This window comes from Pleuronectes platessa, chromosome 9 (assembly GCF_947347685.1).
Source record: "Pleuronectes platessa chromosome 9, fPlePla1.1, whole genome shotgun sequence".
In the NCBI taxonomy this organism is placed as follows: Eukaryota; Metazoa; Chordata; class Actinopteri; order Pleuronectiformes; family Pleuronectidae; genus Pleuronectes; species Pleuronectes platessa.
In genome coordinates, this window is record NC_070634.1 from 8,543,326 (window position 1) to 8,571,227 (window position 27,902).

Sequence of the window (27,902 nt, forward strand, 5' to 3'; positions counted from 1 at the left end):
TATATATATATTTTTTTTTTTATATATATATTTGTTTTTGTACTGTCCACTCCAGCAGCACAAGAACACTTTCCTGCTGGACACTGACACAATCATTGCATTCTGTACCATAGGGTCAGACCCATTCCTGTATCTGTAATATGTTCTCCCTATGTGATTTATGTAAGTGTCGGTGAGGTGTATAAGTGTAAAAGTGTATAAGCTACTGGATGACCTAAATTTCCCACGGGATTAATAAAGTATCTATCTATCTATCTATCTATCTATCTAATTAGTTTGTAGTTAAAAATAATGATGAGAGAGCTGGGCCGTAATGATCTTTCTTCCTTTAAGGAAGAAAGATCCTTGAGATGTTGAGATGCACCAGAGCAGCCGACTTACCTTCTTTGCATTGGGGCACAACCCATATGAAAGTAGTTCCACTTCAAGCCTATTTAAGCAAAAAAGGGGCTAAAAACCTGCTTTATCTTTGTGTTTATTGAAAAATGTATTCAACAATCTGTGTATCAAAAGTCTCTAAGCTTCATCTTCAGCAGCTGCTCTTCACAATTCATCAATAACAGTGGGCACATTCATTTCAAAGGAATATTATTACATGAGAGAACTCATCGCTGTAGATTCCACATTTCATTCGAGGCAGAGTGGGAGTAGAAGTTTAAACCCAACACTGAGGTTATATTTCACTGTGTTGTCATGAAGTCATTGTTGCAAAGCCTGCCAATGCACAGACTCTAATCTCTTCATAAATCAAAGTATGAGATGTTAAATGGCTCCAGGAGCGACTCAGTCTGGAGTGACTGGGCCGAGAGGGGATATTAAATCATCTCTTATCTGTAAAAATTCTGCGAATAATTCAATGTGAAATAGAAGCTGAATGACTCATTTGATCAATTTAAGTTCACACATTAAGAAACATCTGGGGGGGGAAAAATCAAAGTCTGTGGCAGAGATGCATTTTTTTTAAATGTGCGAACACACGTGTGTAACATTTAATGATCACAGCAATTACAGGAAACTGAAAATCCTCTTTAGTGTTTCCCCAGAGGCTGTCGGCTCAGTAATAGTCACTGAAAAACAGCCTCTCTCTGATTTCAGCAGCGTTCCCTCACGCCGTGGCTTTCCTCTAACTCGAATCTGAGTCATTACAGCATCTTTGGATAAAAGGTCACGGCACGGTTGCTAATGACAACCTGCGAGATTGCTGCTCTCCTCCAATCATGCTTGTATGTGTGTGTGTGTGTGTGTGTGTGTGTAGACCGGTGGCTGCCTGATTTGTAGGGATCAGTCGCCCCCTGCTGTTTCACACATTCTTTGCCGTGAATATATGTGGTTGCCATGTCAACTGGAGGGGACATTTCTGGAGTTAGGAAGTAAATTCAGCATCCACTTGTTTCCACTGAAATCAAACCAGTCAGTCAGATGCATGTACCTGTAAAATCATACTGGATTAACTGGTATGGACGGTGAACTAAGAGAAGATGATTTATTAGAAATAATTAAAACAATTGCAGTTGAACATGCATCAAATTTACTGTATTCAGACTGCAATAACATATTTGTGGTCACTAGTGGAATTCATCTCAAAACACCCACCTATCACCTGAGTCTAGAACTGCAACACAAAGCCGGAGTCACAGCTGTTTTTCCATTTGTGTTTTATTCATACAGTGAGGGTGCTCATACACACATCATTTTTTTTCTATAAAATATATTACTTTTCAGTTCTGAAAAGGAAAACTAGATATAAATCATCATCAAGTTTCATTTGATAAGAAGCAACTCATTTTCAAGTGCCAACCAAGGCGGTCGACTGTATCAGCAGTCAAAAATGCATCGCAGGTTTAAGAAATCACATTCTAAGAAACACAGGTTCTTTTTTCTTATGTCTAGCAAAGCCACAATGTTTGAGCGCTCGGCCCACTGTCTCCACCGACACTAAAGGCAATGATCATTTGGGTTTTCTAAAGAAGCAAATACTGTTAAAATACTGTAGCCACATAAGGGTTTTCACGTGAGAGGAAGGCAAAGACAGAAACACGGTCAGCGTGAAGCTGAAGCCGACATGAAGGATAAAAAGGGAGTGTTTCAACAGAAGCAAGTGACTGATGCTTAATGATTTCTGTCGCGCCGAGCTGTTAGGACGTCTTCTCTCCGGCTCTTCCCCCTCCTCACACGCTCCTCTGTATTTCCTCTTCGGGTGATATGCTCCGCGGCAGGTGAACTGCTCGGGCATCACAACAGCTCGCTGTGACCAGGTGCAGAGTTGATGCTGTCTGTGAAGTCAAACAGGACCATCACAAATAACACAAATAAATATTAGTTCCAATGAGTTACACAGATGAAATGTCTATAGTAAAGTTAGTTTTATACAAATAATCATTGTATTAAGTATTATTATTATTTTAGTATGTCTATTAATCTCTTTAGTCAATAACAATAAAAATTTTCCACGACAGTAACACATAGTCTGTTTACTACATGACTCACACGCTGTAACATCTGCTACACACACACACACACACAGACACACACACACACACACCCACACACACACACACACACACAAAGAAAACAGAAAGACGTGTACCAGACATGTCCAGTGACTTATTTCTGTTTTGGGGGAGTCTAGGTTTTTTCACAGGGGGTTTGCGATTTGGGGGCTTCTCAACATTATTAGGGCTTTCCCTGTCAGTGCCTGAGTTCAGTGAGGACAGAAAACATAGTTTGACAGTTAGACACACACAGATATAGTTGGTGAAAAAGTCCTGTTAGTTTCATGATAACCGTGCACAGAATAATGCAGGAGAAAACCGTTCCATCTGTACCTGCGTCACAGGACATGGCCTTTCTGTTCCTCTGTGGTTTCACTGGTGCCTGAGGTCGCAGCCCTTCTTCACCTGATCAAGAACATTCAGCAAAACAACATGTTTACATATAAAGAATAACAGATATTATGTTTTTTTCAAAATATGTTTTGTTGATATCTTCGATGTTTAGCATTAGCATGTATACTGTAAGTCATATGTAAATATAAAATGGTCCCTGACTTAACTGGAGCCAACACACACATCAACCCTTTAACAAGTCTTAACCATAGACTGTATAAAGATGGACAACCCATCTTCAATTCATCCCACTATTCAGAAATTCTTATGTTATAGCACATTCTGATTCTCAACCAGTCTCTTCTAGGTGATTGTGTGTATTGTGGCTGCAGGTACCTTGACTTGCAGCTCTGTCTGGGAGTCCATGAACTGGTTTAATAACAGGAGGCGGCACAGGAGGAGGAGGTAAGTTTCTCTCATTGGCTGATTCTTTTGGAAAAGTCACATATGAGGGCTGCTTGTCCGAAACATAAACAAACCACAAGAACATAGAGGACATAAGCAATTAGAAAACGTATTGTAACCAATGGATACTGCACAACAAAGAAAATTAAAAACAGCGAAAAATCACAAATCACAAATCATGACTTTAAAATACACACCTTTTCTGGAATCGGAGGAGGGTGACTCTCCAAATCTCGTCTTTTTTCAATGTCCTTCTTTTCCATCTTTCCAGGATCCCTCTCCACATCTCCTTCCTCCTCTGTACCTACAAATTAAAAAGGAGTTTTTCTTATGGGTTTACACATTGAGGCAAAACCTCTGTGACAGCACGTTAGCGCGGATGACAGTACCTGGTAGAGCTGGCAGAGCTGGGAGAGCGTCTGAGCTCTCCAGCCGATGTCTCTGCCTCAGCTTAGACATACTGGGTTTACTGCTTTGTGGCGGGGGATCAGGTTTAGATGCAGTGGGAGCAGCTCGACCTCCCCCTGCTCCTCCTATGCCTCCTCTCCATCCTTCTGTAAACCCTCCAACAGCATCAGGACACATGAGTCTGTCTCCCTGCGTTTCCTGCTGAGGCCACTCTGTCGCCTCTGTGGCTTTCGGAGCATCCGTTTCCTGTTTCGGTGACGGTGTCCTGTCCGATGGGTATGGCGGCAGCGGCCTTTGAGCCAATTGAAGCGTTTGCACTTGTCTGTCGGTCCTCCTGCTCTGCTGTCTGCCCTCAGTCCACTGATTGTCCAACTGTATGTCCATCGGCCTGTTCTCTGACCACGACCTGTCTAGTTGCCTCCCGCCCATCCACTGTCTTTCTATCTTTCTGTCAATCTGCCGCTGGGTGTGTCTGTCAACTGTCCACTGTCTGTCCACATGTCTGTTTGGATGTCTGCTCTCAGTCTTGTACCTGTCCGCTTGTCTGTCGGTCGCTCTCGCCTCTCCAAAAGTTATTTCTTGCAGCTTGTCGTCAGCCCGCTGTCTCTCTGCATGCTGTTCACTCTGCTCCGCTTCCAACCGCGGCTTGTCTACTTGCACCCCCTCCGTTGATCTCGGTTTGTCGTCCACCCAGTACTTGTCCGTCTCCAGCGGCAGATCGAACACAGCATCTGCTTCAGGTTTCTATCAAAACAAGAAAAGAAGAGGCAAGAGAACGAGTGCAAACTGTGAAAGACTTTCAGCACAGACAAAAAACAGAGGCGCGTCACACTGACTGTACCTCTCTGGGAGAATAGAAGGGGTGTTTGCTTCCTCCCACGCCTGGGTGAGGGATGCCCGGCACTGGGGTTGGACTCAGGACGAGGGTGCTTTTCCCGTGGTGATCGATCGTTTTCCCATCAGCCCCTTCACCAGGAGATCCAGCTCTGGCGGCGGACCTCGGAGGCTGCAGGAGTGTGTACACGTTCTCTGTGGCCGTTCTGAAAGTGGGAGTAAGACACTGAAGATGAAGGAGAAGATTTAAAACTAAAATATCACAAGCTTTGAGAGCAGTGCAATTATAAAAGTATCACTTTTCTGGTTAAAACTCTTACTGTCCTAATCTGTGTGACGTGCCGTGTGTTCATTTCTAATCATTTGGCTCACTATGGGATCCAGAGTCGGAGCCACCGGCTGCCACTGACATCTGTGTATACTCTGGTATCACCGGGCCTAGGCTTTGGCAGCTATCGGCCATTTACCGAATCAACAAAGAAACGAGGGAGATTTAGGTTGATATTTGTCCGAGTGCTTATGGAGTTCAGTGCTGTGGATTGTTTGAGAAAGAGAAAACCACAGAAGAACGGAAGGGACGCGAATGTGTCCTTTCTGATGAGCTGTTTCGTGATGATCTGGTTCATTGTGTTCGATGTTCAAGGCCACGCTTTTCTTAACATTATTGTTTTGCAGCAGCGGCAGATCGAATATTTTTCTAAATCAGGGGCCATAAAGGGGCCACAATTTACAAAAAGGGACCAATTATATGTACAACATCCTTGAACAACTCCTGATTCAGTCTGGTTCACATTTAAGTCATTCCTTGTTAACTGTTAGTTCTGTAGCTTTGAGCAAAGCCACAAATTGTCATATTTATTGTTAGTAAGTGACTAGTTTATGGCAAAACAGACAAGATTACATCAAGGATCATTTCAGCTGGCCACTACCCTGCACCTGTAGTGTACATCGTGTGTTGGTGTGCTTGCGTGTGGTCATATACAAACCCAGTGGGTGCTGTAGAAACAGTGTGACACCCATCTCCATAGCTCTCTGCTTCAGACTCCTGAGGCCCCTGAGTGGGCAGAGTTTGGTTGCGGTTCTTGCGGAAACTGAAGATGGCGAGCATGTTTCTCCTCTTCTTCCTCCGCAGAGAGTGAGCTTTGTGCAGAGATGAGAGCTGACTGAAAGAGGTGAGAGAGGTCGAGTGTCACACACACGGTCTGGTCCAGAGCAGCCATCGTGTGTGTGTCTGTGTGTGTCCACACATGAGTCATCTCTGTGTGGATGTGATATATCCATCACAGTCGTCTAAGTCGAGGGTTTATCCACTCTGCTTCTACACTATGAGCATGGAGGTTACATCTCTTGATTTAAAAGTGCACTTGTTTATATTATATAATAGATGCAATCCTATTAAAAATACTGAGATGAAAAATAAACACTCACCAAACTGCTGTAACTAGATTTTAAAGGGTCACCCTGTTGGCTCCACTTGTTGAAGCTCATTCATTCTAAAGTGAGTAGACTTTAAAATACTGCTGACTGACCAAACATTGATTTAAAAGCAGATTTACTACACATCTAATGAAATCCTGCATCAATGAACCAGTCAGGCCTAGTAAGAACCACACCAGCAGCTCCACCCGCACTAACCAGTGACTTAGTGTAGGTTTAAACTGAGGAGGACAGAATCAACTAAAACCTTCTAAATATAAATACGGTCTGGCCAAACAATCCAGACCTTGCCATGAGATTAATTCAAAGGGTGACAAAACTCAGGGGAAACAGCCTTCTTGAATTATGAAGAAAGATGAACTTGACAGAGCCAGTTAAAATAAGGCAAATGTAAAGATCTGTCAGAGCTCAGGGTTCTGACGCCAAATTAATGAATGAATTAATCAATGATTTATATGGTCTGAAATCAAACACTTCTATTGAAAATGAAACCCAAGGGAGTAAAAAATAATTAAACATGAATGCATCTTGTGTTTATTGTAAAATGTTGCTGTTCAGCTGAATCTTCTCTATTACATCCTTAAAAAAAAAAAGTGCTCAGTGTGATTGACTCTATGCGAAATTTTTCCCGATTTTCCAGACCTTTCCCTGCCCTTTTCCCTAGTAAAGACTGCAGTGAATGGAAGAGTGGCCCATGTGACAATACACCAGGGAAATGTCTGGAAAGATCACAGCGAGCAAGTGAGCATGCTGATGACATTTTTAAAACATGACAGGTGCAAAACAGAGAAAAACAAAACGATCGCAATATCTGAGGATGAAAGAGGAGCCATTTCCGCAGACTTTTCTTTTCTCCAAAGGACATACAGTTGTAAATGGCAACAATCATTTTAGAGGCAATAGTGGAACAACTCTCACCTATCAGGGAGCACTCTTTTAGTGTAGAAGTCAGGCAGTCCATCATCAAGAGGGCTGATTCCTCCATTTTCACTGCAGTGCTGCACACACACACACACACACACACACACACACACACACACACACACACACACACACACACACATTTAAGGCCCTTTTAGAGAGGTCAGATTACTCACAGCAGATTTCATTTGTAAATGTTCCATATGCAATAAAACAAATGGATTACATGACTTCAGTGAGATGACATAATCCAATTTCAGCCATCCACTTTGTATAGATTACCTCTGACACAGACAGGAACCACTGCCAGCAGGCACGGACATTAGGGAGTGGGAGAGTTATACACAGACAGACAGACAGTCAGAATGAGAGAGAGACAGACAGACAGAGAGGGAGACATACAGACAGACAGAGAGACGGACAGACAGACAGACAGACAGACAGACAGACAGACAGACAGAGAGAGGGACAGACAGAGACATAGACAGACTAACAGACAGAGAGAGAGAGACAGGATGATCAGCCTTACTGTCTCAGCGGGGACGTGTCCTCCTTTATGCCTGCGTGGCGGTCTTGGCCGAACCCGTGTCACATGAAGTAGTGGCAAGCCCTGTGTAGGTAGCTCTGACAGGCCCTCCCATGATGCCGAGCGGGACAGTGGCGATGAGTACGATGGCAGAGAGGGGGGTGGAGAGGAGCTGGAGTCGTCACACAGACCTGACAGCAAGGAAGAGGAATGAAAGGATTGCAGAGGATTTGAGTGCAAGAGACCGAGTATAGGCCCAGTGATGAAGACAAGATAGGGGAATTACAAGAAACCATAATATCCGCTTCAAAGTCAAAACAATCAGCGACCGCTCTGAGACGCAGTGACTCAGACTTGGCTCAGGCGAGATTAAAACAGCCATTAACAGACTTCTCAGATGGACTGATGGGAAACGGAAAAAATACGCTATAGAAACACACTAATGGGGCCCTGAAAGAGACAAGATGGGGTAAGAGTGAGACAGGAAAGAGGAACGGGAGGAGGATAAAAGGATAGACCGCACTACTTACTCAGTCTAGTGGAGACAGGTCGTATTCGTCTTGTTCTCGAGCTGTGCTTCTTAATGGCTATTGTGTCCTGGGAGAGAAAGAAATAAAAACGATATGAGAGTCGACTAAGACAGGCAAGCAGGAACAAGTAAACATGTCAACAAGACTCGCTTTAGGCAAATCAGAGTGGAGCTTTGTCAAATCGAGTCACTTTACTTTGTGAAACAATGCATGCTAAGTTAAGTGATCAACAAATTTCAAGCACAGGCTGACAAATGGAACATGTAAAAACAGAGAATGTAATATAACAAACACCCGCTGGGACATATAGTGGAAAGATGAAAAACACTGAAGAAACTGTATAATTTCCTCCAGGTCATGGGATGGCAGGAACAATTTATAATATGAGTTTTCCCAGTTGAAGGAAAAATAACAATTTGTTCATGAAAGCTAAGTTCATGCATATTGCTGTTCATCATCACTTGAAATCAATATCACGTGCAATATTTCAACATCTCTTCAAGTTCATGGGGTTTGATTTACCTATTCTTAGTTTTACTAAGAGATACAACAGGATATGATATTGTCAGCTTATCACTGAAAGTAAATATAAGTCATTTAAAGAGGATGCATGCAAAGCAAGAAAATAATGGGGCCTGAGACGTATCCTTGAGGGACTCCACAGAAGATACTAGCTGATGTTAACAATCAATTAAGAGTAATCAAGACCAACATCATGAGCTAAGAGCAGATTCAGATTGGTTTAATTCCCCAGAATATACAGTACTGTTAATTAAATACAGGAAAGGTAGATTTATCACATTTTCCCAGAAGACTTTACCCAGGTAATTGGTTTTCATATCAGATAAGAATTATTCAAATCTGTTTTGTAAAGTGTGGCTGATTGTATGAAACACAGCGTGAGCACCTGCTGTGAGAGACCCATAACACAGTTAACCAAAATGTTTGTTAAAAGAGATTTTGGAGGGCATAATATCAAGATCTACCAGGTGCTGGAGACACTTTTCAAATAAATCATAGAGATAAATTGGTTTTACTTGTGAATTAACAGTGTTATTCTGCAAAAAGAGCTGGGAAATAAATAAGTGCTCCGATAGATTCAGCTTTATGAAGAATGAAAATGTTTTAAATTCCACACAGGTTTCAGAGGAGACATCAAGGCTGGAGTCGTATGGGAGGGTAACGACTGAGCTGTTTGTGATGAAAAGGGCCCTGCAGGCTTTTGGCAGATTATTGAAATAGTGTCAGAGAAACTGTTTACTGCAGTTTTACTTGCTTTCTTGTAAATATTGAGCTGCTCTTTTAGTTTCTCCAGAGCTTTCCTATTAATTTGTTTTGTGGTTCACTTGGCTTTCATTCTAGCCAGAGTTGATACATTCAGATAAGAATGCTCATTCAATGTAATTGAATGAGCATGTTCCTGTCGGATTATTGTGTATCATGTAAACCAACTAATTTAACTTTAAGATATTAATAGAAACATCCTTTCCACCCTTCATTAGAAGCAGGTCTTAGACAATGTAAAGGAAGAAACTGACGATGAGAGTGATACAAGAAAATGAATGTCAGCACAACATGCATGTCACTTTAACAGTTTCAGAATGAAAACACCCACCAGCATTACCACAGGACCACACGCAAACAGCTTCTAAACTAAAGTATGTTTAGAACTGGTGCTGCACTTTTTCTGAGTGAAACTCACTATGCTGGTGCCAAGCTCCTCATCTGTGATGTCCAGAGAGTCTCTGTGTCTGTTCAATCTCCAACCGGCCCCGTCTTCACACATGCCATCCCACCGTTTAAGGTGTGATACCTGCCGTGTCTGAAACAGACAGAACTCTCAAAACCTTTTGACTCATTTACTTCGTATCTCACAAACATCTGTCCTTAGCGCTTTGTATTTACCAGGGTTTTATGGGTGGTGTAGAGCTCCTGAAGGATTTGGTCCACAATGGAGTTGGTGAGATAGGAAACGACTGACAGCTTCACTTCCCTGCAGGAGATTGGTTAGAGAAAGGGGGAGACAAGAGAGGAAAAGGTTTGGTAAAAGTGAGAGCAAATCAATAACCTGCTTATCAAATTCAGACTTATTGCTGCAATCCTTTACTGCTGCTCTCCCTCCTTTCCTTCTCCAGGTCAGCCTCTTACTCTAAAGCTCGGTGGATGTCTTGCGCTGCTCTTTCCATAAGCGCTGTCCGAATGGCAGATCGAGGGATGGACACGCGCTCTGATACGGACGAGAGAGGAGGACTCAATCTCTCCGCCGCAGAAGAAGATGAAGGACAGAGCTCGCGACACAGAGACACCATAGAGTCGACGATCACCTGCAATGGACGATGGTTATCAGACACTCACTCATCTGCTGTGGATCACAGAGTGAAAAGAAGCTGTTAGTTCTACCTGAAGCTCCTGATCTGCAGCTTTGGCAAGTTCACCAGCCAGAGAGTCCAGCCGCTGTCGCACCGGCCCGTCCACAGACAGCACATGAGCCAGCTCGCACAGTGAAGGGTAGAGCTAGCACCAGCGAACAGAGGATTAATTCAAATTCAGCGCAGCAGTAAAAGGAAAAAGCACGCTCACGCCTTTCATATCACTCACAGCGCGGGAACTCCTGGCCTCTTTAAGCACTTGTTTAGCAGCTTGAATCTCCTCCACTTCCCCGGCACCTCGTAACACACACACCTGCTGCTGCACACGCACACAGAGGCGCTCCATCACCTTGGAAACAGATGGGCAGGGAAAGGATATGAGTGCAAACGCACATGAAACATTAAATAAACGTACACAGAGGGCGCGCACACAGATTTGTGCTACCTGTTCGGCGGTGCTCGTAACCAGGCCTTGGTGCAGCCGCAGAGCCTGTCGCTGGGAGAAGCGCTGGGTCTGGTTGTTCCTCACCAGAGCGCGCTGGATCTACACACCAGGGAGGGAGAGGAGAGAGAGAATATGAGAAGGATATATGGATTAAAAAAATGATATGATGATGATGATGATGATGCAACCCGCAGATTGTAGCAGAGGGAAATCAATTAATCCATCCAACAAACCCTTACATTTAAATGATGTCTTCCAAATGAGGTTAGGAAGATTAACAGCAGATTAACGGATTCTTCCTTCACACCAGCAGAAGGCTTAACGCAGGAACACCCAGACCCGCCAAACTACATGTTTTATTTTAGTTTTTTATAGTTTGTGTTCCTTTACTTTAACCTGACCACTGACACTCTCTGTAAAGTAAGATTTGAGGTAAAATTAGGGAGCTCTATTCATTTCATAGAGCCTTAAAAAATCCAATTTGAAATACGGTTTGATGACACTTGAACAAGAACTTAGAACTCAAATCTGCCTAGAACTTTTTCTTTAACTTACTCCCTCTGGGTGTAAAGGGAAAGAAGCTGTTGGCTGCACATTAAATTTCCTTTTCATGCTGAGTAATTCTAAATATAAACATTGCTATTGTTTCTATATCCAAGAAACATGATTTTTTTCAAAAACTTTTGCAGAGAACTTCTCAGTACCTTGTTTTCTTAAAGAAACTGAAGGCTAAGATGACTCAGCCAATAGACCTACAATGGGACTGAGATAATTGTGGACAAGCTTTTAGGATCTGCACTGAGCTTCACTATGTTCTACAGTGGCAGGATTTTAGGGTAATATATATCTTTATTAAAAAGGTTGGGCTTTTAAGACATACTTCTTGTAGAGCCCAAGATTTGCTCAGTCTTTCATTTTGTTTTCTCTGTCAGAACCTTGAAAAATCTGCTCATGCATGTTCTTGATGATAGAAATGATGAAAAAAAATCTCCAACATCTTTGTTGAATTTGTTTGAATTCAACTTTTGTCTTCCTGAAATTGAAAACGTAAAAATGGCTCGTCTATGATGCCGACCTTCGTCAGTGCCTGCTCTGTCCTCTCGGGGGCGCTGCGGTACGCCTGGCTGATGTCACTTAGGGGTAGAGGCATGTATTGCAATGTGAAATTACTGAGAGAGGAAACAGAAGAAGAAGAAGAAGAAGAAGAAGAAGGAAGAAGAGGAGGTTGATTTATTGATGGAGACATAGAAAGACTAAAAGGAGAAAATAAAGTGGGTTACACAATCAAGAGTTAGTTTGGGTTAATATCCCCACTGGACAGAACCCATCCCAAAATATCCTGCCTAAGCCATGCAACGAGTGTGAGTAATACTTTGATCTGTGTAACCATGTCATCTTTAGCCTAAAGGTGAGTCTGGACCATTTTAGATAGTAGAGTGGGAAGCAACAATTTGCACAGCTCACGTTGCAAATTTTCCACGTGGTTCAATGTTCTAAACATTAATCTAACACATTCCCTTAAGTTCATTACAGCTCTTGCAGCTGGTGTATAAGGTATCTTCTTAATTAAAGCCTAGATTCCAGTGTATAAAATACACATCGATGATGCGTTCATGCTCTTACTGTTCAAGTGCTCGGGCCACGTCGAGAAATCCTGCGGCGGAGGTGTTGTTGCGATCCCAAGTCACACTCCTGCAGGAAAAAATCATCAGGTGAAATAAGCCCTCATATGGAGCAGACACTTACGTTACGCCGCAGAAATACCCTCCCTCTCTCAGTCCTGTCCTTCACCTGAGCGTGGTGTTGATCTGCAGCGCTTTGCTCAGCATCTTGGCTCCGATGTCGTCCATGTTGTTCCCGCTCAGGTCCACTTTTCTAAGGCAGGTGTTGCTGCCCAGGGCGTTGACCAGCATGGTGCCCCGGGAGCGCAGGCGCGAGTCGGACAGGGACAGAGACTGCAGGGCCTGGAGAGGGAGAGGGGGAAGTGAGCATGAAAGAGGCACATGTGTTTAAATGTGCCGTGGGGGAATTTAGGAATAAATGAGGCAGAGGGCGGGGGGGGTGGGGGGGGGGGGGTGGGGGGGATTGGGGGGCTGAGCGGTGTAGAGAAGAGGGAAAAACCAATGCGATAAAATGCAGTGAGGAAGCTTTACATGCTGTATGTATGAATTATTTACTGTGTGTGCATGTAGCGATAGAGACACCAGGCCCACAGGGATAACAGAGCAACAGTGACACATCTACTGTGAAATATAACACAAGACAGTGTCCAAGAAACCAGAGCAGAGGAGCAAGAGTAGGAAATTATCTTGTAACCTCATTTCTCTTCATTTAAAATACGGTTTGACATTATTTGGATGATTTGTTATGTAGCAAAGCCACTGATGACAAATGTGCATCTCACAGTATGTTTTTATTGGATCACTCACACATTCCTCATCCTGTATGAGTTGAACCAGCTTCTGCAGGACCTCATCCAGAACCCTGCAGAAACAAACCATGAAGACAAACACCGAGACAACGCTGTGTGAGCCAGCACGACTAATTACCTCCTGCTAGTGAGCTGTCCGCCCGAGGAGCGGCAGCCGTTTGAAAAAATTTAAGAAAAAAAAAATCGAGCTGGCACATTTGGTGCATGCACACTCGTGTTTCAGCACACACACACACACACACACACACACACACACACACACACACACACACACAACTGCAGTTAAAGCTGAGTAACAAAAAAAACATCAGCACCTGTGTTTGATGTTGAAGTTCTTGCCCAGATGAAGGTTTTTGAGGGAAGGATGTCTGGAGAGTGCTGGGATCACTGTGAGCAAGTCTGCATCCAGACCTGTCAACACACACACACACAAACACATACACACAGATATATAATGCTCAACATGACGTGATCCATTAACAACCCACTCACAGGGTCACAGTGAGATGTGCTGCATTGTGCCACTGTACCATTGTCTGAGATATCCAGAGTGGCGATGGAGGAGACCCGGGGGAAGAATTCCTGGATAACAGCAGCTCCTGCAGTCCTCAGCTGGCGAGAGAGAGACAGTAAAAAAAAGCTAACATGTGCACAGACAATGAGTCAACAATTATGGGTGTCTTTTCTATGTCTCTGCAGGCAGACTAAAGGTTTCTAAAGGTTTCTAAAGGTTTGTTGAGCAGTAAGTGCTTGGCGTGTGATCTTCAGCGGCTCGGCTCAGTGGTAGAGAAAAACACTTTGTCTTCTTATTAGCTTCACTAATACAAATAAAGATACACAGTTAGAACAAATCCCCAAAGCGAGCCTGAGCTGTTTCTGCATAAAAACCGGAGCAGAGTGGAGCTTTGAAACAACTTAATCAGCCCACTTAGTAAAATTAGAATATTCAAACAATTTCAGATTAAAAGTATTGGGCAGTTAAACCAGACATTTCTCCAGAATTTTCCATAAACATTTCACTACATTCAACAGGTGCTGCTACTAAACCACAGGCGGTAGTGGTGGAGTGAAACTCAATAGGTACATTCACTCAAGAACTGTACATTAGTCAGAAGTTTTATACGATGTTGCCACAATAACTTTACTTACTTACTTAATCACACTTTATTAAGTATGAATGATAACGTAAGACTACTCAACCGATTTTGACAACACTAGGTGGAAAGGTGGGGCACAGGTCAGGGAGGAACCCATTCAAATCGTGTGCAGATCCAGATCAGGGGCTGGATCCAGGAAGTTGTTTTTCGCTTTCTTTAAAATTGTGTGTTTTTCAACATTTTAATTGATTTCTCAAAGAATAGTTGAATACAGGTTTAGGGGACTGATATTTATGTCTTTCATGTTACATATAATGATTTGATCCAAGTTGTGCAAGGCTAAGCTCATGATTTGGGTGTCGTTTAACTGTGATAAATGAAAATAAATATATTTAAATGTTACCACTATCACTAGGGAGAAAAACACAGTCCTTTAACTTGAACTTCAAGTCGAAGTGAAAAGAGCTCCAGGGATGATCTCTCACCTCACAGCCACTGATGTCCAGATGAAGGTCGTTGATATGAGGGTTGGAGGTTAACCCTGCGAGGAGAGCCCTGTTGAGACAGGAAGTGGAGAAAGTGTGTGTCACCTTGGGAGAGGGCAATAATCACCTTGTTGACTCAGCTGAATATGTCTAAATCAAGCATGGAGTGTGGAGGTGTGTACTTAAAAGGGAGCAGATATGTAGTGGTCATAAGATGCAACACTGAAAGTACCTCAGAACATCAGAGGGCAGCTTCATAGAGGCCAGGCTGACGTGAGTGAGGCTGAAGGCCGAGCTGAAGAACTGACGGAACAACGGCAGCGTGTCCTTCACTTTCCTATTGGATTGACAAAAAAATAGAACGACATGAAAGAGAGGAGGCACAGGAGTGAAAAGATAAAAGAGAGTTGTTAGAGGGGACGTGCCCGGCCACACAAAAGAGATGAAGTCACAGTGTTTGGGTAAATATGAGAGCTGGGGCTGAGCACAGAGCACCGACACAGAAAGAGAAATGAAGAGAATATGGCTTTGGTGTAAGTGGGGTCAAATGATAGATAGCTCCGCTTTAATATTCATGAGTCTTATCTATGCAGGCGGCGGCGAGAGTTGTGGTTTTAAACGGCCGTGGACACACCCACAGATAGGAAGTACAATGTTTCAATGATTGCCACAAAGCTCATTTCTGATTTCCCATTAAGCAGGCGATGAAGATAATGACAGACAAAAACAAAAAAAGAACGAGGGAGGGAGACAGAGAGAAAGGATCAGGCTTTTAAGATGAAAGAAAAGAAGATGTGTCTTTCTAGATGTGGATTTGTCACAGGGTTTATTTTTCAGAGACTCTTAAAAGATATGACTAACCTGTGGGAGAAGGAATTTTTGGAGAGATTCAGAAAGGAGAGATCAGCGCAGCACCCCCTCAGAAGAGCCCCAAATAGCTGCATTAGACACAGGGTGGAGACGGTTAATCTTGCACACAGAGAGAGAAATGCATTTCTTTTTTAACATGGAACAGCAACATTTGATCATAACCCCAAAGCCGTTGAAAACACTCACTGAGTCTACGGAGCAATCCGTGCCTGACAGATCCAAATGGACCAGGCAGTTGGGCTGCGACAAGAAGAGATACAAGTTCTGCAAACAGAGACAGAGGGAAAGAAAGAAAGCAGCATCGTCGTGAGCAGGAAAAGTGGGGTAAAAATGGAAAGGCATGTGTGTGTGTCTTTTCCAGATGGGGTGTGTTTTTTCTGACCGAGGCATCCTCCCCCGAGAGGACACCGGGGTTCTTGCTCAGGTCCAGGTGCAGGAGAGAGTTGGAGTACTCGTCACTGGAGCACAGAGCCTGAGAGAGAGACACCACTCCTGAGAGAGAAAGAGAGAGAGAGAGAGAGGGAGAGGGGGAGAGAGGGAGAGAGGAGAGGAGGTGGGATGGGTAAAAGGGGAAAAAAGAGAGTGAGAGTGAGACAGGGATAGAGGAGTAAGTTGTACAATATTAAACGACAGAGAGCCCTTTCAAAACATTTTGTGCCTTTTCATTATTCATACACATCTGTGTAGATGTGATGGGAAGCGGAGCATCGTATCTGCCTGCTTCAATCTAATATTTAAATTCTAAACTGGGTGCATGGTAAGTTGAGACAATGACAGGAGGCACGCAGCCTGCAGGGCAGAACGAGACATCGTGAGTCAACGTGGAGGCACAGTCGTTTCCAAAGCACATGATGCAGAGCACAGAATTATCTGGGGCTTTGTGGGTCTTCGTATTCTCTAACCTCCAGTGTCTTCCGCTCTGAGCGCTGATAGGCGAATGAACTCATTTCCACGTGATGTTTGTGAATTAGTGTCTTGTGTTGTAGCAAATCCTGCAAACTCTCTTTTCTATTGAGCGACAGAGAGTGAAAACAGAGAGGGAAGAGGAGGGCGAGGGGCTCAAACCTTTGGAGGTGAGTGAGGTCTTGGAGAGGTTGAGCAGGCGGAGTCCCTTGCTGAGGCGACACACCTGCTGTATTAAGTTGGACACACCTGCAGAACGTGCACAAAGAGGTTTAAACACTGAGCTACAGAAACATTAGATACTTGGAAACGAGACAAGGAACCAATCACTTGTGTTTTTGCGTGATCTTTTCATTCACCCGTCACTAAGACATGTAATTTCCTGTTCTGTTGCAGCCTCTACTCTACAGCAACTAACTCTGCCAAGCTCTGCCAAGGAGGCTGTGGTGTCATCAGCGTTTGTTTGTTTGTCTGTCATTTCCCAGGACAACAGAAAAACTACTAAATGGATTACCAGGAAATTATTCTATCTTTGTTTAACATTGCAAAATATGTTTTTTCCAGTCTTTTATTTGTGACCCTTGATGAAAACATTATTGGGTGTGCTGGATCCAAATTCAAATGTGGATCTAGTGGATTTCAATGTGGTTTCACATGGGGTGTAGGTTTTATCAGCCACTGTATGTTAACACATTGGTCTAGAAACCTGTCACTACCAACTTAATTACTATGATGCTTGATTTAATGTAAGGGGCCTTGACAGAGGTTTAGGCTCTATTGAATGTCATTTTAGTTTTCTTAGAGATGCTAGGGACTGGTTAAATGCTGAAGTACCAAAGCAGAACACACTATTTCAAAACTAAACCTTTTTATTTTGTATTTATTAGTGTGGGACTATTTGCTTCTGATGGTTTGCATCGGACTATCTTTGGCTGTTCTGAGACAGTTTGAGAGACAGATGAGTTTTTAGTATCACCAGCAGTGAGAGTTAATTGGTAACATGCGGTCACAATATGGAAACTGATGATTGGAAACTGAAATATTAAAAAAGATTTTTTGTGTGTTTATGATCTTTTGTATAACAAAATAAACATTTAAAAACTATTAAGATTTAACAAGGTAGGATTTAGATCCACTAGTAGTCAGTAAAAGCAGGACTTTCTTCTACAGCTTGTGAGATGTAATGTGTGTGTCATGAGACAGAGAAATAGACCTGACCCTCAGGTTAAAATCAGCCACAATAATCTACAAGAGAGAGAGAGAGAAGCTGATGCTTGATTGTACCTTGGTTGTCCAGTGAGTTGTGGGCCAAGTTGAGCGAGTGGATGACAGAGGCAGGGTTCTCTGAAAGAGCAGCTGACATCTTCTGTGGGAAATCTCTGTGAAGTGGAACCACAGTTACACACCGACAGGAAAAACATACATTCTTTATTAGTATAAATTATTCTGCTGATTATTTCAAGTTAGTATGAGTGAAAGTTCCCATCACAAGTTCTGACAGCCAAAAGTCACGTCTTCAAATGTCTGCTTGTGAAAAAATATTTAATCTGCAAAAGTGTAAGACAAGGAGAGGCAGTTTTCACATTTGAAAAAAAGGAACCATTACAGCGATCTAACAATTTGAGTGAGTATCAGTCTGATGTATCTCAAATCAGTATTGGATCACTGCGTCCGGAGATTTAGCTTTGCCCTTTCAGTTTCAAAAGAAAAATGTCAAGATTGAAGCAGCAGAGGCTGAAATACCATCAGGATCATTTATCAGACGACAGAAAGTTCCCTTCAGGAGCCTCAGAAAATGTTTCCCCGATGTTCTAACCGGGTAATGTTACAGCTTAGACAATCAAACTGAGGCTAATCCATACCACTAGGTTTTCATCTGAAAACAGAATTTTCAAAACAAAAATGTTCTCAGTTGTGGCTGCTTATCATTTTTAATCCACCGCTCAAGTACACAGGGCAAGCACGTGTCAGTGTTCACAGGAATTGCTAGAATAACAGCTTGTCAACTACACATATAGGCAGTTGCATTATTGTAAAATGCAGAATTTAACTGCACAATAGCTGTAATTTATTATCCATGTCACGCTACACATGTAGCCAAGGCTAATGCTGGCTAAACGTCTCTGTTTCTGCTCGTCCAGACTAACACGCAGACCCAGGAGGACTCTGGAGTAGTGAGGACTCCAGACGTATCTGTAGCAGAGTTGATGCATTTTCAAACGAAAACATAGTAGCCCGAGCGTCATTGGTGGAGTGAACCTTTAAGATAACATTTTTTACAGAAGATTGAAAGAAGTTGCAAGAGGAATCAAAACTTACGATTTGAGCCCTGCGTTCTCCAGAGTGATCTCCTCCAGGCTGGATGATTTGCTGACTGTATGCAGGACCTGCTCTGTGACCTCTGACCCCTGAGGGGAAAAAAAAAAACTCAAACAAAAACCGCTTTTCCTTAAAGGCTTCACCTGTTATTCAGCAGACACAGTACAGCAATCGAGAGAAGCTCATACGTACTATGCGCAAGTCTTTGCAGTACAGCTTAGTAAACCAGGTGTTATACGCCATTGATGCGACAATAACTGCTAAATCCCTGGAAAAGATAGAATCGTGAGGTAGATGAGGTCAGATATTGTGGAGGTGACGGAGTCCGGCTGCCTGTCGTCCCTCACCTGCTCTCCAGGTGGCTGAAGTCCAGCAGGTTAAACTCCCGGTTGTCCTGGGAGTGATAGATGGTGTCCACGTCCTGGGGGCAACAGTACACATGAGCATGTTTGACACAGTGTGTGACCCCCCCACCCCCTCTCATGTCGTGTACAGCGCAGTATGTAAACACTCAAAAGCACTCAGAGGGAAACAGACTCAGTCCCCCTGCTCTTACCCACTGCACTTCCTCCTTGCAGCTGATGCCATTATAGTCGCACAGAGCGGCGTAGGTCTCCGAGAAGCCTCCTGAGAGAAGTGGGCGCCCGGAGGATAAAAACAGAAGACAGAGAGAGAGAGAGAGAGAGAGAGAGAGAGAGAAAGAGAGAGACAAATAATCAGAGCTGATGTGAACAGCTGCTTCCTGCAGCTATAAGAGGAAAGAAAAGAGTGCAACAAGCAGACAGGAATATTTGTCCAAATTAACAGTCTTTTATTTGTGTGACAGAGCTTTTTAAAAAGAACATCTGGAAGAGCATTTGTGAACTGAGTGAGCCGACATCCTCTTCAGTCTGACAACTGGTATGGATATGTTTGTATCTGTATCTGTGTGTGTGTGTGTGTGTGTGTGTGTGTGTGTGTGTGTGTGTGTGTGTGTATGTGTGTGTGTGTTTGTGAATGTGAATGCATGTGTGCAGATTCCCATGTTTGAAGATGATGTCTCTTTTACCACAGGCCCTCTGGGTTTCCACTGAAGTCTCGGAGCTGGGTGAATACTTCCTGCTGCCTTCAGAAAGGTCACTGTCAGAATGACAGATGGACGGGCTGCACGGATAAAAGAAACACAGACACTGTAAAGAATCATTTCTCCTCTGATAATTGCACCAATAAAGGTCACTCCTCTTCAAAGCTTCTGATAACAGATAAATGAACATATACTCAAATTTTCTCCTGTGAGACGGTGGCACTTACGCAAAAATGGAGTTGTTGAATATTCGAGAAAGGGCGTAATTAATATGGCTGACCACATGATTGACATGTTCCCGTGATTCAAACCTCAGGCAGAAGCTGGACTTATCAGTGTCGATGATGACCTGCACAGAATAGTGAAATGTTAAAACAAAAAGGCAAGACAGCTCACCGCAACACAATATTTACACACAACAAAACTGCAGCACTTGCACTCTAATACCTCCAAATTTTACTTATTTTACATTTTACAAAAAAAAAACTGATAGAATTCAAGATAATATAATATTGTATTCATTATAATATGCAAGTAATGCACAGATTAGAAGTAGAAACAAGAACCAAAAACCTCCATATCAATCGGGCTTTAATTTTGATTACACTACTTCAAATTCTTCATTTAGAGTCATTACACATAAAATAAATTTGGTGTAAGCAATGTCCCGACCATTCAGAATGAGCCGGACACTTCTAGGCACTTATCATTATAGCAAAATGCCTTGAATTGTCCCACTCTTGTGGTTAGGGATGTACAATACCTGGGACACTTGTAGGCACTTAACATTATAGCAAAAATGCCTAGAAATGTCCCGACCAATCAGAATGAGCCGGACACTTCTAGGCACTTGTCATTGAGGCAAAATGCCTAGAAATGTCCCACTCTTGTGGTTAGGGATCTGCAATACGTGGGACACTTGTAGGCACTTAACATTATAGCAAAAATGCTAGGAAATGTCCGGACCAATCAGAAAGAGGCGGACACTTCTAGGCACTTATCATTGAGGCAAAATGCCTAGAAATTTCCCATTATTGGTGTAAGGGAAGTACAATACGTGGGACACTTGTAGGCACTTAATATTATAGAAAAATGCCTAGAAATGTCCCACTCTTGGTGTAAGGGAAGTACTATATGTGGGACACTTGTAGGTACTTTACATTAAATGTTTCTTATAATCAATTTAAAAGCCTTAATGATGTAGCAGCTCCATTATACAAACGTACAGCATATCAATTAGCTCTAACAGTGGGGCAGTGTTATTGTGAAAACTCACCTGGTGATCAGGGTGTGAATTCAGAGCTCGAATCTCCAGGAAGTTGAAGGTGGATTCGACCTGTTGTCAAGGATACAGTGGGCAGGGTGTCAGTCAGCGTTGTGACAGAGAAGCTTCAAACTGAACATGGACCTCAGAGAGGTGAGAACAGAAGTACCTTAGCGGGAACCTTCGGAGCCAGGAAATAGAGACGCCATGTTGTGAGGACCTAAAAAAAGGGAATGAAACAAACCAAATGAAGATCGTGACAAAGTTCATTTGCAATCATATCCCACTGTGGAGAGAAAATAGTCCCAGTAGTTTCCATGGTAATGATGAATGGGAAATAAGTAAGGAGTCCTGTCAGTATTCACGTATCGATTCAGCTGAAAGCCCTTCATGTTAGAGACAATTTTTTTTTAAACATTAATAGATTAGCATACACGCTGAGAAATGAAGGCATGTTGTGACGTTTGAATCCCAATCTTAGACTAAAGATGTTAATTCATTAGCACTCCATTACTTCTGCTGAGGGCAAACATGAAAGTGGCTCATTTATCTACTAATTTCACAAATCTCTGTCTGTCTGTACACATTCATCTTATCAGCTTGTGGCAGGAAGTGCAGTGTTGAATTTGTTGCTATTTGTACACTGGATTTGTTAAATATTAATAGACTTTGAATTAACAGGCGACCAGCGCAATTTACAATATCAATCACGACAAAGGGCTCTTTCATGACAACAACCAGATTCTCCAGTTCGGGGTTCTTTTCATTGAACAGCTCTTTGTGCAGCAGCGGCGGTGCAGCTTCAGGGTTCTGAGGTCCAGCAGCAGGTCACTTTTACAGTTTCACAAAGAAATCTACAACCAGCATCACCACCCGCCAAAAACCGACAGCCCAGGTTTAGAACTGCACAAGTTTATATACAGTAACCTGTGCAGTGTGTCTTTTATATGAGCTGCAAATTCTATATAGTTAGATGTATCTGTCTCTACATTTTCACAATATTTGTTCCAAAAGCAGAGAAGCAGATCATGATAGGTCAGGATGCCACATTGGCATTATTTAATATTATGGGTAATTGTGACAAAAGTTTATTTTTGCATCCTCATCTGAACGAACACACAAAGCACATGTGCCTGTACCCACTTATTCTTTGGCATGGAAACATTTGTGTCGTGCAGCTGTTGGATAAATCTGTCGCTGATTCTTCTTCCTGAGCGGCAAAGTTTTTTGTGGCAAACACGCCCAGAAAAAAAGTGATCGGCCGCGAGTCTCTCCATCGAAGCAAACAAAAACAGGTGTATCTCTGCCATTTCTCCTGTTCTCCACCAGCCACTGAGAACTGCCCTCTGTTCTTTTCCTTCTCCTCTTCTGCTCTATCACTCCCAATAATTTACTCCATTGTCTCTAAAACGCTCCTTGAGGGCAACCCCTCACACACACACACCACCTTCACGTGTCTCTCCTAAATGTAAAAGCACTAATTCAATTACAGCTCTTCCACTCCACTGTTGTGTTTTTTTTGGGAGACACAAGCTTGACTCAGGCCTGTCAGAACAACACGATGACAGCCACTTACACCCACACAGCAAGTGAGGTGTCTGACACAGTCACTCACAATGTGCATGGGAAATGGAGAGAGGGAGAGAGGGAGAGAGGGAGAGTGGGAGAGAGGGAGAGAGGGAGGAAGATCTGCCCCGTCTGAAGGACTAGTTTAAAAACGACCAGATTGCATCGCATTACATTGTTGAGTCGGGTTGAGGGCGCTGGTTAACAGACAGTGTTCGAGTAAACAGGAGTAAATCTTGGAGATGCAGCGGGAGAGAGAGCAAAAGAGACTTGTTGAAGTATCCCACATCAGAGAGCGACCACACGCACGTCCTGATTAAGTAGCGTATAATATGCATGAGCGCTGGAACAGGACACATATTCTAATCTCCTCTGGTTTGACAGTTTGGGCAAAGCCTTTGTGAGTGAGTGAGATAAGTTCCCGTGACCTGCAGAACCGTGAATCACAACCTCAAACAAGCTCCAGTCAACTCCTTAATTCTGACCCTGATCTCTCTGCGAAACACCAAAACAAAACCTCAACACATTTAAGCTCAGCTTTTCCCAAAAAGTGCTAAGCCGGGGCGTTTGATCAAAATCCAATCTATCTCGCCGGCGCCTGTGCGCGCCCAGCAGGAAAGATAACTCTGGCTCTCCAGTTCAGCTTTTAAAGAGGAAGCAGCAAATGAGATATGGATTGGAGAGAGATTATTGGAAAAGATGTTTCTGGCAGATAGACATATCAAAGTGTCTGAAAATCAAAGTCTGTACATGCAGAAACTCTCCTAACTGCCTGTCCTTGCCACACGATGAATCATTAAAGCATTCATCGAGGCAAAGCACAGCTTTGCCAAGGCGAAGACGGGGGAAAGCGGGAGGTGCAAGTCAAGTCGCGAGTCTTTTAAACAGTGTAAAAGCAAGTCTGGGCTTTGAATGAGAGCGTCCTCACACAGACATGGTTTTAAAGGAGCACTCAATCAATACAGCCTGCTGTATATATGCAGCCTGTGTGGATGAACCCCCGCAGACACAGGGTGTGTGTTTGCTTGTACAAACGCTGGCATTGATCTCCAGGGTCCAGTGTAATTTCTGGTCCATAGTGGAAGAACTCATTGCCCCAGATTCTTTCCAGATAGCTGGCTGAGCCTCACTCACTCACATTGACTTTATATCTCTGTCCCATATTCTCTGATGAAAGCACCCCTGAATCAAAGGCTGTGAGCGGCTCAGCGCCCCACTGCCTCCACAGTGGGACTTGCAGACACAGAGGAATCCACAGCCGCTCCCACAGATACTGTCTATCCAGTATTCTATCCTGACAAGCCACCAGCAGCAGTGGGGCAGCAGCAGTCGTAAAGCAGCTGACCGCAGAATCCAAGACATCCACTCTCACTGTTTAATCATGGAGAGCTCCTGTCTCTGCTGTCATGGATATCATCACTAGGCTGAGATCCATTTACACTGCAAATGGGGCTAACATCAAACACAAGTGTACATACATGATGAATGGAATGCATCAGAATGCTTAGGAAGCGGGAATAATGTGTTCGGCTCCCTCAGCAACCCACTGTGTGAAACAGAGGCCGGTTAAAGGAGAGCGGGCTGAACGCAGACACTCACCAGTATCCTGTCCTCCGTTTTGCCGTTTTTGGTGTCAAGCTTAATGCCACAAACAAACTTGATAGATGATTTATCGATAATCTTCCTGATGCTTTCTGTGAATGAAAACCAGGACACAGAGACACACAGTATAAAGTTAGAAAAACACACACGAATAGGGAGTCATACAGCAACATATTAAATGTGCAACATTAACATTAAAGAAGGAAGGAAGGCTTTAGCTCACTAAAGAGATTTTTGTTTTGAAATGAAATCTTTTGAAAGGGAAAACTAACCCTGAAATGCAGGTTTTAAAAGAAATCTTTAATATGTAAATCAAATGTGCACATAAAAACAACTATTATGAACATAGTCATGTGCACGTATCATCCGAAGTTGATGACATATGGAATAACAACAAAGACAAGCGAGCAGAGGAGAGAAGGTCAACACCTCGTTAAGTTAAGTGCAGACATCGACTCTTAATGTCTCAGAGTCTGGACTAAATATTAACTTATCTGTTTCACAAACACAATTTGGTGACAGTGGATTGTATGTCCAGAGCAGCAGCAGCTCATGCTCTTACAGTACCAACCGAATAATGATTCAGTAAATCTTTTTCTGAATATGCTGCATATTTGCTCTGTAGGACATGAAAGCTCCAGAGCAAGAGTGTCGCTAGATGTTCACTGCATTGGCTTAATATTGTAACGAACAAAACCTTACAAGCTTAACACATTTAAATGAATCAAATCACACCTTGACCTTTGTGTGGATATGAGCTTGTAACTTCATCTCAAACTAATAACTGAGGAATATATCTGACTCATATGAACAGACTCCTCCTGACATTTCACTTGATGAAATAATCCACTTACCTCTGAACCTGTATTTATCCTATCATAAATGAATGACATTCCTTTGATATGCAAATTAATATTATCAGCATGTAACATAGAAGCAGGGTTTATGGTCCAGAACACATTCAGAGTGACGGTACCCGGAATTCATGCATTGATAAACAATTTGACAATTGAAACATGAGAACACTCATCTCAGCTCACCGTGATGGAATTAAAAAGCAACGGTAGCTAGTGGTGTCACCATAATAATCCCACAATATGCTCCCGTCTTTTTCTTTTGACACGTTTGAGCAACAGATGATTCACGGAGAGCGGTTCCTGTCAAACAGCATCACTGTGGCGGCTGTGACCCCGGACTTGTATATACAGCACGTAACTGCTGCAGAGGAGGAAGTGTCTCATAGAGTGAGAACACACGGCGCCAACACACATATCACAGAAACATACAGTCACTGGCAGGAAATACCTGATTCAGCCTCTCCATTACTGGGCCTGCACTGCATCCCGACTGACAAGTTTATGAGCAAAATCGATAAACCAAAGCCTGGACAGTGGAGTTTGGCTCTAGAGTTGATACAGTCTCACTGGATAGTAAAGCAAGTCGTCCTGTTTATGGAGAGGTACTTATACATATATACATACATATTTTAGGGGCACAAAAGTCTTTGAGATGGCAAATTTCAAATTTACCTACGTGCTGTTCCTACCAGTATTTTTATTTGATGCTACTTATTTATTCTACTTGTGATGCATTATGTATATCTGCCTTCCTTGTCATATGAATTGTTTTAGATTAAATCTATGAGCACCCCTTTACTCAACTAACAGAGCTAAAGTGCTTCTTCCACTATTGTTGAAAAGGTAAAGCGGCTGAGGTAAAGTGGGTGGTCAACTAAGCAGAGGTTCAGTGGTTTGATCCCCGGATCCTCCATTCTGCATTCTGAAGTGTCCTTGGGCAAGACACTGAATCCCAAATTGCCCCTGTGTCGGCTGTGTGTGGCTAATGTGTGATAGAGAACATGCTGCACATAGATGCACTGTATGAATGGTTGAATGGGTGAATGGAGAACTGTACTGTGAAGCGCTTTCATTGCTCATCAAGACTTAATACATCATGAATAAGTCATTTACAATGCAGTTATATCTTAGTGAAGCTAAGTGTGAAGTTAGATGAGATGAAGCTTTGGTTTGCTTTCCAAAACCTTGAAACACCATTATCCATCCATCCATTATCTATACTGCTTATCCACACGTTGGGCAGAGAGACGGGGCACATCCAGGACCAATCTGTCCACTCATGGACTGAGGGAGGAAGCCAGACTCCCCGGAGCAAACCCACGCAGACACAGGGAGACCATGCCCACTTGCTGTGAGGCAACAGTGCTAACCACCACACCACCATGCTGCCCAACACATCTTCCAAAAAGTATCTTTTTTTCTTTTTCCTTCGAGATCGCTGTCTGCTGTTCATCCCTCCGGAATCTGACGGCCAAAGACTGAGGCACAGACAAAAACATTAAACCGGCAATAACCATCCACTGCATCCAGGGAAGAGGTCTAGACCCCAGACTCATTCAGGTGACCTTGTGTGGCCTGCAGGCCTCCGGGGCCACAGCGGCCCCTGACCCGCTCAGTCAGGGGGGAGAGACAGAGCGGGAAGGAAGTGCAGCTGCCCGGCAGGTGACTGAATGAAGAAGCAGGGATTCCACTGGATTAATCATCACAGTGCGCCTAATAGAGCCATTAGGAGTAATTAACACAGCAGCAGAGTCCCTGCCACCCTGAGCATGTGTGCACTGGATTTCTCTGTGCGTGAGTGTCTGTGCGCATGCACGGCACTCCATTCATCTCTGTGAAAGACTCCAAAATGTGTGAGATATTGCTGTTTGAGAAAATAAAATAAATATTTGTGCATTCAGTCGGCTTTTTCTTGCCCTTGTATTTTTGTTGGCAGGAGACTGAACATCTGCCTCTGTCTGTGTCTCCTCACTTTCACATGCACACATGCACGTAAGAAGTGCAGAAACAAAATGATAGTGAATGGTGGAGAACAAGGAAAAGAAAAAGAAGAATTAATGTGTGAAAGAGGAAATACGTGAAAGGAGCAAGAGTACACAGCATCATCTCCACAACGCCCCTCTCCCCCTCTGGCCTAAGGCTGCCTGTGGTTTCTCTTCGCCTGATCCAGCCTGAGGCGCAGATGTAAAGCCTCGTACTGTATATCACAACGCACAGTAATGAATCACATGCACATTTAATTGGACATGCACATGCACGGAGGGGAGGAGGAGCAAAGCTCCGGGACAGCATGGGGAAGGTGCAGCTAATGACAATGATCCAATGCGTCTGTTCGGTCGCAGGCTCCGCCGCCCGACGCGCGGAGGAGAAGCATCCCGAGCCTGAGCTCACACACCCCGGTCACAGCCCCGCAACGAGACCCGGAGCAGAAACGCTCACACTCTCTCACACACACACACACACACACACACACACACGCAAACACACACGCACACACACAAACACACACAAACACACACACACACACACACACACACACACACACACACACACACACAAGCGAGCCGCGGTGTTTTGACCCACCTGAGATATCTTTGCTCACACTGACGAAACCAGAGGCAGTGATCTCTTTAGAAGCCATGTCTGCTCCTCTATCCTATAGCCACCCCTCCTCCACCTCCTCCT

The 27,902-nt window shown here is 43.4% G+C and overlaps 1 protein-coding gene across 1 annotated transcript; it reads right to left on the bottom strand.

Moving 5' to 3' along the window:
• Positions 1 to 1,796: 1,796 nt before the first annotated feature.
• LOC128448334 (capping protein, Arp2/3 and myosin-I linker protein 3) lies at positions 1,797 to 27,858 on the bottom strand. The gene is made up of 40 exons (XM_053430931.1): positions 27,801 to 27,858; positions 24,358 to 24,452; positions 21,362 to 21,412; positions 21,205 to 21,264; positions 20,156 to 20,277; positions 19,914 to 20,008; positions 19,422 to 19,492; positions 19,213 to 19,286; positions 19,058 to 19,133; positions 18,866 to 18,954; positions 17,831 to 17,925; positions 16,709 to 16,795; positions 16,026 to 16,135; positions 15,830 to 15,907; positions 15,635 to 15,711; positions 15,006 to 15,110; positions 14,774 to 14,843; positions 13,722 to 13,803; positions 13,506 to 13,602; positions 13,190 to 13,244; positions 12,552 to 12,724; positions 12,384 to 12,452; positions 11,836 to 11,929; positions 10,761 to 10,859; positions 10,545 to 10,664; positions 10,347 to 10,460; positions 10,095 to 10,270; positions 9,852 to 9,939; positions 9,649 to 9,768; positions 7,947 to 8,013; positions 7,420 to 7,607; positions 6,888 to 6,967; positions 5,519 to 5,695; positions 4,540 to 4,738; positions 3,680 to 4,442; positions 3,488 to 3,594; positions 3,222 to 3,339; positions 2,826 to 2,897; positions 2,588 to 2,695; positions 1,797 to 2,273 (listed from the first exon to the last, which is right to left on the bottom strand). Exons 1-40 carry the CDS (start codon positions 27,856 to 27,858, stop codon positions 2,233 to 2,235), a joined length of 4,620 nt encoding a protein of 1,539 aa, XP_053286906.1. The 3' UTR covers positions 1,797 to 2,232.
• Positions 27,859 to 27,902: the final 44 nt, after the last annotated feature.